Here is a 12174-nt window from a genome sequence, read left to right as displayed (position 1 = left end):
CATCTGTAATCAACCCCAGATAGGATTAGATATTCCTACCTGAGGTCGGCCACAGATGCGCCGCTACCTCTCAGGCTACGCCTCGGAAAAGTCTCATAAGAAAGTCAGCCGGCATCCACTGTCATACTCCACTAAAGCGCAAAAACTGCTTCATGCTAGAAATAGGATGGTGACAGAAATGTGACAGAGGTACCATCACGGTAAAACTGAACTTGTTTTATCACTTTTCGAATATCCGTAATATTTACTGGATCTATAATCGACAGGTTAACAAAGAGGACAAGAGTCCTACCTAAAGTCCAACACGAAAGTCTTGCGATCCCTCAAGATTAAAGATAACATCTCAATCATTTCTCTGCTTTACTGCTCTTTAAACCAGATACCAGTAACTTTAAACATCATGAGGCCAAAATAAATAAGTGTGATGATGATACTACCGCTTTCATACCATGGAGAGACCATTTTTAAAGAAGAAGGTACATTGAATTGTGTAAATAATATCATTGTTAATGTTATCCAGTGCCAAGAAGTAATATACATTCGTTGAACAGGAAGAGTAAATTTAGTAGTTGTCTGACAGGAATTTCGGGATTGCCAAGACCAACAATAGATGGAGCTTAAACATGAGATCTGTAAGCGTTACAAAATAATGGCTATTGCCTCCTGAGAAGATTGTTTACGTCCGGCAGATTATGTCTGTGGATACATAGACACATTGATATGCTATTTGATTGTCAACACGTTATTGTCCCACTGGTGGCCATGGATTTTCTCTAAATAAGAAGGGTTTAAGCTATAATCGATCGCCTACACCTAGATACATATACATACAGTCAAGACTATTATTTTGTCAGATTACAGTCCAACTGCTTGGCATGGGATTTTCTCTTAATGAGGGGGGTTTAGACCATATTCCATTGCCTCATCACCGCCAAAAAATTTGTCGATATTTCGTAGCAATTTTCAATCCATTATTTTCTCATTGCTGGGCTCGGGTCTCCTCTCAAGTGAAAGGGATAAAGCCATAGTCCATCGTGATGGCCAAATACGAATTGGTAAAAGCTACAACACCTAGAATTTCTTTTGAAAGAACTCTTTAAAAATGTAGTACGAACACGAGTTTGAAAAATCAGAGGTGTTTTGCATCACTGGGATTCGAACCTTGATTGACTTAACGATTGAGACTAAATATCAACGCCTAGGCTATTACCACCATTCAGGGCCCAATTGTGTAAAAATAGATTCAGAATCCACCAACGCGTGATACTTAAAACACATATCAATTATTCAGTTATTCGTCCCAATCAGAAAGGTTTACGCACATGGGGTACAAATTGAGCCCTTTTGTGTATTTATATATCTTTGAACCCTTGTAAATGTCACTTCACAGATGATATGTTGCTATTTATGTATTCGTAAGCTGCTTCTGTATTTCAATGGAAGTGTGTTCAAAACAAGAATATAAATATATTTTTGGGATGTGTACCTACCTACTTAGGTACAAATATATTTTGTTGTATGTGAATGTACTTGGTGTTGGCACAGAGTAATTTGTACTAGAGATGTTGTCACTTGAGTTCACACTTCATCCTATATCATCATCATACGCTTTCTACAATCACAGCCCCACACTAGGATTCCCTGTATCGTGGGTGTTATGGACACACTCAGGGACAAATACACAAACACCCAGACCCAGAAACAGAAATCTAAATTCATCATTTAGAAATCTGTCTGGCCGAGGATCGAACCCGGGACCCTCTGCGCGTCAGACCGGCATGGTGACCGCTCCGCCACGCGGGTCGTCAATCATCATCATTATGTCCTCCCATTAATGTCCCACTGATGGGCACCGGTCTCCTCTCTGAATGAGAAGGATTAGGCCATAGTCCAGCGCGCTGGCCAAGTGCGTATTGGTGGACTTCACATACCTTAGATATTTTTGTTTTTTATAAATCTCACAGGTATGCAGGTTTCCTCACGATGTTTTTCTTCACCGTTTCAGCAAGTGATAATATATCATTCACTGCTATCATCCTATATTGCTTGTTATAAAATTTAAATAGTTGTCCTTTATTGTCATCCAATGTTTCTGTTATATTTTTCATGTTAGAAGTAGCAAACAAGCGTGCACTCGACATGATGTTAAGTAGCAACTGGCGCAAATGGATATCGGTAATCAACCCCAGATAAGATAGTCCTACCTGAGGTTGGTCACAGATGTATATAAGCCTACGTTACTGTTATTCCTAGGTTCCCCAAGTCACCTAAAGTAGACTATGAAGAAACCCCTTTCTTAGAATATCTCCCTTACCATACCCTGCAAACCACAACACAGCTATAATATGTCCGTAGTTTAACCTTCCACCCCATAAATTCTTGTTATGTGGCAAATGCCGATGACATCTCCATAGATTTATTGCTCTGTGGTGGTTCCTAACAAATAACGTTTCAAAGGACATTAGACGGTCATGTGAAGGAGAGTGGAATTGTTTGTTGGAGTCCCATAAAATGAGAGTACGTATATGTATTTTAGTATAATGTGTCAATTCGTTGGCAGTATGTACCTATGTAGGTATATTCTCGGTACTGTGATTACAGTACAGATAATATATTATTATTTATTTCAATGATTATTTATGAGAATTATTATTTATTTCAAATATCAAGGTAAAAATTGTAATATTAGGCTTCATAGGTATTTTAAACAAGGCGAGTAAGCCGTGCGACGTGACGGCGCAGATAAAATAATATTTTCTTACGAATACCATTAAATTATAAAATTATTTTATCTGCTGCCATACCATTAAATATTATTTTTGTCTGCTGCGGTCCGTGCCTGAGACGCTCAATGTCTGTAGATATAAAAGGAGCCGACGCGATGAAAAGGATTTCTAGTCTGCGTCGTTTCAACATAATATATTTGACCTATATTTTTTCGTTTTCGATCCATTAAAACCTCAACAGAAAAGGTCATTCAGTTAAGGAATATTCAAGCTTACAAAACTGAACCCACCTGACTATTTGGAAATGTAGCGAAGGCGGACTGCACTTTGTGTAGCGCGTGGTCCTGCTGGTGTCCAGGGGGCGGTCGGCCCTTGGGGAAGTGGAACCGGGGTATGACCCGCGCGGGCGCCCCGCTCCGCACTGACCGCTGGAGCGTCGTGTGGGGGGGCGCTGACGCCGGCTTCGGGGGGGTTGAGGCTGCGTAGCTCTGGAAAGAAAAAAAATAAAATGTGAGATATTTATAGTGTAAATTATGATAACTGTTTAAGTCTATGATGGATTTAACATTGCCTAGTGTTACAGTCACATTACACTGATTCATATAAAGATCACATAATTGCTCGTTATTGGTAATTTACGTTACTTTTTTCTATTTTTATATATTTAGAATATTCAGTCTTGGTTTGAGATATGAAATGCAGTCTTGGTTTGCAATGTCTTTTGTAATGGAATTGTGATAAATAAGTGGATAAAGATGTATTGTACCTATTCGTAAATGTTGATGATTATGAAAGAATATATTTTAATTTTGTGATTACTTCTGAGCATTTTATTACTACTCAATATAATCACGAAAAGCAAACTCCACCTAAAGATGTTAATATCGCAAAAACGGTATTATTTTATTGTAAATAAATAACATTGAAGTTAAATATTCTGGGAGGTGACACCAATTTAGAATCTAGATAAAGTAGCAAATTTAACACAATTTCATCTTATTTTTTGGGAAATCTAGAAGACACACATTTGACCTACTAAACTACTTCATACCTACGAAAGTACATACACCACAGACCTGTATTTACTTCAGGTCTGTGACATACACATATATGTAGAAATTACTTTACTAATAGAATAAGTGTTGTAAACAACGTGCTCTACCGTGTATAAAACTTTTAAAAAATAATATAAAAAATCCACTTTTCCATTATCACATAAGTATAATCTCATGCAGTTTTACGATAAGCTTCCGTCGGTAATACTCGTAGGTGCAAAATGACTGCCTGCGTGGCAATGCCGCTTGCTAGAAACTGGGGCATGTTTAATGATAATAATTACTGGTTTACTCGTATGAAAGACTTCGACCTTTTAAAAAATAAAACGTATTGTCTCCTTTTAAGTTTTACAAAAGATAATTTACCAAAAAGTTGTCTACGTAGATGATACTTCTGCAATATTCAACCCATATTTTTAAGTTTAATTTTAAATTCTTATCCAGCTTTTTACTACACCCATTTTGATTTGTAGTATCACTGTGTGCGTTGCTGCTTTAAATTATAAGCCGTATACTTTAATTAAACGTTCCAACTTAAGTGCATTATCAATATTCAGTCTATCGATTTATTGCCTGCCAAAGATCGAAATTTACACATTTAGTAGGCAGATATTGTCAAACTTTAATGGTTGCTACGCAAAACATTGGACAGATTGATTATTAAAAATGGGGGTTAGTCCTCAACGGTAGCAACCACAGCTGTGATTAGCTGCAAGCAGAACAGATCTTTTTAACTTAGTGCTAGATGTTAACCTGCCTATTGTTGGCATTGGCCATTTAGCATTAGATTTTTAATTATGCAGACTTATTACTTCCATCATAGATTAGTAAAGATACTTCGCCGCCTTGAAATTGAATGTAGCCACAAACGGCTTATTAGTAAGTTCTTTTTTGAATTCTTGACAAATAAAAACATTTTTAGAGAATATTTACAAATAAATAACTAATACTGTGTAATTTACATAGTAAATAAATAATTATTTCAAATATTTTAGGGACATTTCAGTACGGAGACGTGGCAAAACTTTTTTACGCAACTATTTCAATTCTCAAAACTGGGTACATTTTCTTGTTAGGAGTGAGTAATCTTTACTAATCTATGACTTCCATAAGCAATATCCATTTATCTACACACTAACTAATATTTGAGCTAAAGTAGGCATAAGTAGGGCACTCATAATGTAATAGATTGATACATTGTGACTTTTAATACGACGTCGTAGTCGTAAATCATTTTGTGTCTTCAGCTCCAGCAAATTTAATCTAAGCTATTTTATAAGTTATCGACGTAATAATAAAATGTCTGACGGAGTGTAAAATTCCTTTTTCTTGGATGAAAGAACAGCCTAAATTATGTGATTAAATCATACAATTTTGGATTATGACATTTGTAGTTGCATAGATTAGTAAAAATACTTCGCTGCCTCGAAATTGAATGAAGCCACAAACGGCTTATAAGTAAGTTCTTTTTTTTTAATTCTTGACAAATATAAACATTTTTAGAGAAAATTTACGAATAAATAACTAATACTGCGTAATTTACATGATAAATAAATAATTATTTCAAATATTTTAGGGACATTTTAGCACGGAGACGTGGAAAATATTTTTTACGCAATTATTTCAATTCTCAAAACTGGGTACATTTTCTTGTTAGGAGTGAGTAATCTTTATTAATCTATGTGTAGTTGTTCCTTTTTCTGTAGATATATTAACTGACTACTTCCAGTCATTGACAATATAGAACCTCGGCATATCTATTTCATTTGTTGTCTATGTTACTTTTCCGAGATTGTCTATTGCCCGAGGGTTGCCAGTATTGGCACACCCGTTAAATGGTTCCAATACTTGGCCTACAATCGTATGATAGTAAAAAGAAATATAATACATTTTTTCGTCTGTAATTAACATCGCAGCACAGATGCCAAATTCAAAATAAAAATAATCATGCGTATGTATATCATGTACGCGTGTTAGATAGCATATTATGTAAAATACAAAGTAGATTAGTATCAAAAATTAAAATATTACTATGTTATTTTAGAGATACTACTAGTGTACGTAAGGAGTGTGACAGTCGTGAGTCATGAGATTTAGGAAACTATATACATATTTACAAAAATCTTTATTTTACGAACGTTCTGATAAAAACTGTATGGTCTCTATAAAATTAAATCAAAATTTTCAGTTTTCATTTTTTCTTGTTTTTAAAACAGGTTCTTTATACAGCACTTTTTGAATGTCAGTATAACTACCACCACTTCACAAGGTGTTTCGTTATGGAGAAAAAGCTGTCATCGTTCTTATCTGTATAAGAAGAAGATCATATCTGTGTAATAGATGATATAAATAAATATATTATATTACAAACATATTTTAATTCCCAGTTCATTGCGCTATAAAATAACAAACGTACAACTAGTTTAACTGGAATGGAGGTGTGAAACTTGGCATAGCAAACTCGGTCCTTTGCCAGAATTGTTGTGGTGTCTGGACGAACAACTCAAGACCGTAATATCTGCTTAAAATTGTAGCTTAACATAAAAACATAATAAATGTATTAAAAAACGAAATAATCAGTTCATGTGGGTAGGTAGGTAGTTTTAATTATTTTAAATATTCTTCATTAATAACTCTTCATAAACTTAATCGGTTGGTCAGTTATTAGGTCATCGAAATTGGACGCTAAATGGAAAATTTATTGAGTTATGTTTATATTAGGCTTCTACTGTTAACTAAATGAACATACATAGCATAATGCTGATAGGCGACATCACAAAAACCAGTAAATAAACAAGTAATTAATTTAAAAAATCAAAAACCCGACTGCACCAAAAAGGCTGAAGTAGAATTTCCAAAAGCAGTGAAATAGGCATTTCATTATTTTTATCCAGAAAGCCAAATACAAAGTTTGATAGTAGGTGTCTGCTTCAAAAACAAAAGATGTTCAAACAATATTATCATATTTTATCCTCGTAGTGTTCATTTACGCTATATAAAGAAACTATGTGTAAAATTCCAGCACGCTTAAGTTCAGCGGTTTCCGTTTGCGTTGATCTCTGGCACAGCAACTCTCTCATTTAGTCAGACAGTCATCTCGATGTGTATATACGAGTATATATGTACTAGCTGACCTGGCAAACGTTGTGTTGCCATATAAATAAAAAAAAAATGTTAAGGATGAACAATCCTTATCACTTAGGTGTAAAAAAAAAGATAGTGGCCGATTCTCAGACCTACTGAATATGTATATAAAATTTGGTGAACATCGGTGAAGCCGTTTCGGAGGAGTACGGTAACTAACACGAGAATTTTATATATAAGATATATTATATAATGTATATGTAATCTCCTCTTAATTTCCGTTATTTTGACACCCTACTCGATAGGTTTGGTTAACTTTTTTTAAAACGTGTTACTATTTTGCGAAAAAAATCACCATTTACGGTCTATAAAATATATAACTTCAGTAAATCAAAGTTTCGGTCATTATTTTACCTCGTTAGAGGTAGCATTTCATTATTTTTATCCAAAAAGCCTGATACAACATGTCATAGTGTTTGCTTCAAAATTGACGCTTGTTCAAATGAACTTTTAACCCTTATTTTACCCTCTACGGGGTTGATTTTTCGGAGGGGGATAAATAAGTGCGTCCTTGTTCCTATCCAGAAAGCCAAATACATTTTTTTATAGTAGTTGCTTCAAAATTAAAGGATTTCAAAAAAACTGTTTTCCCCTATTTTACCCTCTTAAGGGTAGAATTTTCAAAAGGCCTTTCTTAGTACTTATTCAAGCTATATAGAGAACCTGTGTGCAAAATTTCAGAACTGTAAGGTACTTGGTTTAGGCTGTACGTTGATTTTGGAAAAATGAAAAAGTCATTTAATTAGTCAGTCAGTCAGTCACCTTACTGTTTTATATATATAAAAATATGTTTTTATAATCTCCGTTTAATTTCCTTTCATTTGATACCCTACTCGATAGGTTCGGTTAACTTTTTTTTTAAATGTCTTACTATTTCGCGCCAAAAATCCGCCATTTTGATTTTTTTTTTACTAACACCTATCTAAGGACACTCGGGTCGTTGAGACAAATATAATGACACTTTAACTGTTGAAATTCATCCAGCCGTTTGTTAGATCGGATCAAATAAAGAAAGACAAACATACAAGATACGCGCGAAAAACATAACCCTTCCTTGGCAGTCGGGTAAAAACAAACATTGAGATAAACTTCGATACAAACCCGACAAACCGACTGAGCACACTTTGAACCTCTCTCTACAATCTCTCTACAATCTAAATCGGTCGTATACCGCCTTTTTCATAACTCGGTAAAACGCACCGCCTATAAAAATAATTTGTTTCAGCTTTCCCGCAAAAACCAAGACTCATTATGTACTTCGTTGAATGTTATTCCCGTTTGCAACCCGACTTCCCTGAGGACTGTGGAGAAAATTGTACATAAATATCCGCGTCAACTAAATCTTGAATGTATGTCGCGAACATAATTACAAAGTATACATTTTATTTAGCGTAAAAAGTATTTTTGCATTGCTTTTTGATTCATGTTGTGAGCGATTATTTCAAAATGGATACAATATTTTTTGTATATAGTGATAAGTAATTAATTATAGATCCTAAATTATTATTTGTGATGAAAAATGGTTAGAGAAACCTCCAGGTGATTTTCAAATATCTATTAAATTATATCCAATTTAATACACTTCGTATTTTTTTAATTTTTTATTTAATGGCGTCTCATTGCCATCATATTGAATTTTGATTACCATTGTGTGATTCATGACCATCGCAAGATTAAAACAAATCGATTGACGTAAGAATCATCAAAATCGGCCTACGCGTTTGATCTTTAGAGCGCTACAAAGGAACAGACAAACATACATACATGCATACATACGTTAATAAACACATTACCCTTTGCGTCGCGAGGTCGGGCAAAAAATACGACCTACATTAGAAACGTCGCATGAAGGGAGCTTAAACAATGGAAAATGAGTTTTTTATGTGCAAATATAAACGTGGGTGGCGAACGTAACAAAAATAAGGCAGGCATTGTGGCGCCTATTGAATGGCGATCATTTTTCATGTCTTTATTATGTCCAGGCAACATTGTATCAGGATTCAGTTCGGACACGTTTTAGTAGATTATACGACCTATAATTACTTGACCTTATGACATCACTAAGCCATGAAACCAATAAATGTCTTTAAAATTAAATCTTCCTATCTTAAATGTACGACAACGCCATCTATGATTGCACTTAATCATTAAACTCTGTCAGAATATTTTTTAGAAAACTTTTTAAACCGATTAAAAGAAATTTAAATTTAATGTATAAGAAATTTAGAATATCTGAACACATACATACATATTTCGGACACAATTGCGAATAAGATTAAAATTGGCGTCAGAATCCGACCGAAACAGATCCTTATACTGTGGAAACTGTCAGCGACATTTTCTCATCGCCAAATGCCACAAGCAAAATAGTTGCTAAGTTCACGTTGTCAGATTCTCACAAGAACTTGCAGACTGTAATAAATGTCAGAGATTTTAGGAAGGTCACGAAGTATCTTACGCTCGTTAAGTGTCCCGAAATTTAGCTACGCAGACATTATTTTGTTGCTAACGATGTCGAATGTTATGACACGGCTCTGAACGGCCATTTGTACAAATTGTTTTTATATTATAGTTGTTTTTGTATTTCGTTATTTGGAATAATGTTGTGTATTTATTCCTTATAGATAGTAGATGAAATAATAGACGTAATTCCACTGAATAACATACTAACTCTTGTCTGTAATGTTAGAAATACCATGTTTGATGTTATGTGAGTAAGATGGAACATTTTGTATAAATACATCAGCATAATCACACTATTTAGGCCGTCGTGCGACACTACACAAATTATGAATTTTACGACTAAAATCAAGCCCAGATAACATTAGTTTCCTTTCTGAGATCGACTACAGATGCGTTAAGGACGAAGATGGAATGTCTTGGAAAAGTTACGTCTCCCTTAGCACACCCTTCAAACCAAGATCCAGCAGCGCATAACATTACATTATTAGCATTACGGTATTAGGCAGAAAAAGGTGTGGCTGTGGCGGTGGCGCTACCGGAATCGAACCACAGAGAGTTCTACCACCTTCGTATATAAAGAGGCGTAATAGTTCCGTCGCAGCCGAAGCACAAAAACTTAAACTATCTTTGAAAAATGTGGCCGCTACATCATTGTTGAATTTTAATTGTTCTGAACAAGGTTTTATTTTTTATTATCGAATAATGCCGAAAAAGCACCCACGCGACACAATGACTCTTAAATTACATTTTTTGTGATCATCATTCCCCTTTGTTTTTGTGTTCTGATGCGAATTGAAGTTGGATTAAATTAAATTGAAATATTAATTAGCATCAGTCCATTATTATTTTTCATCATTAAATTTTGATTATATTCTGCTCTATGCTCTCCAAATGTATATGAAATACTGACTAAAGTACACGAAAGTTATGAAAATTTGTCAAGAGAAACATAATCTTTGTTTTATGTCAGTTTTAAAGTAGAACAACGACGTTGCTACGTAGATAACAATTGTATAAAAGTTCCCGCTGGTACTTGGCTTAAGGGCGTTAATATTCTCTTACTTATGACTCGTTCCAACACTTCTAAGTCTGTCTCACACAGCGCAATGAAAACCGATGTAAAACTCTTATTCCATTTGGTTTGACTGCTGGTGCCTTGACTACAGATGGATTACATGCTAGACCCTTTGGTTATAAATACAACAACAATAATAGCAAGAGTTCGAAAGGTGATAGAATCAGTATAGTTTGATCAGGGAAGTACCACCACACCACCTATTTGTAATGTAAAACATTTTTTGTGATTGATGAAAGGGTATAGATGCTGGCTGACTCGCGTATGAGTTAAGTACCTTAGACCTCAAAGTGGCAACACACGTTTGAGCGGCTTTAAGTAAAACTAATATTCACATATAATATAAGGTACTCGTTATAAATGTAAGATCCTTGCAAAAATACTATGTTCTGTAAATAAATGATTTAATTTGAATACACATGTCTAAGGGCGTAAATAGCCAATTAATCAACAGGTATGCTTGTATTCTACTTCAATCTAATAAAAAAATCCAAAATATCCATTCGAAAGACAAGGGCTATTTTGTACCGTGTAAAATGTTCGCACCATTTTACATACTTTTAAGAAGATTCTTTTGTTCACTAACAAAAAACTTAATTCAAATAAAAATTCCTCGTGTGAAAATACGAAATTCTTTTGAAAATTACGTTTTAGCTTTATGCACTGAAACGTCGTAAAGCGATTACTAGTCTAGACGAGTTTTTTGACCTTTGAAGTAAAAAACGTAATAGAAAGTAAATATGAATAAATAACTAAAAAAGAAAGGTGGTAGAACCCTTTGTGGTTCGACTCCGGCGGCACCACCGCCACCTATTTCTGCCTCATAACAGCAATGTTAAACGCTGCTGTGTTCTGGTTTGAAGGGTGTGGTAAGGGAGACATACATTTCCGAGGCGTTCCAGCTTAGTCCTCAGAGGTGCGGCGCATCTGTGGCAGACCTCAGGTAGCAATATTTAATCCTATCTGAGGTTGATTACAGATGTCGGCGGCAGTAGCCATTTACCATAAGATGGACTGCATACTCGTCTGCTACTCCTATATTATAAAAAAACCTAGAAAATGTTAAGAGGAACCTACATTTGCCTAAGAGGTATAATATCCTGAGGTATATGAAGTTTGCCATCCCGGAAACTATTTCCGGAGTGGGAAATTATTTCCAGAGTTAACAGAAGTATTTCCTAAACACTTTTCATTCTTAAAGAAATACATTCCCACTCCATTACTATCCCCTAATGAAGAAGTGCTCAGTTGTGGCACAGTAAGGTAAACTTCAGTGATAGTGATAGTGATAGGGTTATTGGTTGAATCTCGGCCGCCTAATCAGGAGGATAGAGGTTCAAATTACAGACAAGCATATAAAATATTTTCAAAGCTACGTGCGTTCCTGTTCTATTAATCTTTATAAAACATATTATTTTTTCTATAATTAAACATTGGAGGGAAACCTGCACTATTGAGAGCTCTTAATAAATTGTGCCCTCAAAGGTGTATGAAGCCTGGCAATATGCACATGGGTAGCGTGGTGGATTATGGCATAAATCATTCTCGCTATGGTTCTACCTCCTAGTTCTAACCCGTGCCCAGCAGTGGGACAGAGCTCTGTCATCCTCAAAATATCATAACGCACTTGCACTACACTATTTATACAATACACTATAAATGGGACAATTATTTAATCCCTAGCTTATGACTAAGCTTTGCGAGAAATGAT

The 12174-nt window shown here is 35.0% G+C and overlaps 1 protein-coding gene across 1 annotated transcript in view; it reads right to left on the bottom strand.

Annotated features, from left to right (window-relative positions):
• Positions 1–12174, bottom strand: part of LOC140747284 (uncharacterized) — a 181314-nt gene that overhangs the window by 39929 nt on the left and 129211 nt on the right. Inside the window, exon 2 of the mRNA XM_073079612.1 lies at positions 3017–3214. Within this exon, the coding sequence (XP_072935713.1) occupies positions 3017–3214 (198 nt within the window). The remainder of the gene's footprint in view (positions 1–3016; positions 3215–12174) is intronic.

Source organism: Epargyreus clarus, unplaced genomic scaffold (assembly GCF_041222505.1).
Source record: "Epargyreus clarus isolate Ecla_fem2 unplaced genomic scaffold, WU_Ecla_fem_2.2 ptg000014l, whole genome shotgun sequence".
Lineage (NCBI taxonomy): Eukaryota > Metazoa > Arthropoda > Insecta > Lepidoptera > Hesperiidae > Epargyreus > Epargyreus clarus.
Note: the sequence above shows the minus strand (reverse complement) of the source record. Positions and strands in the feature narration are given on the sequence as shown.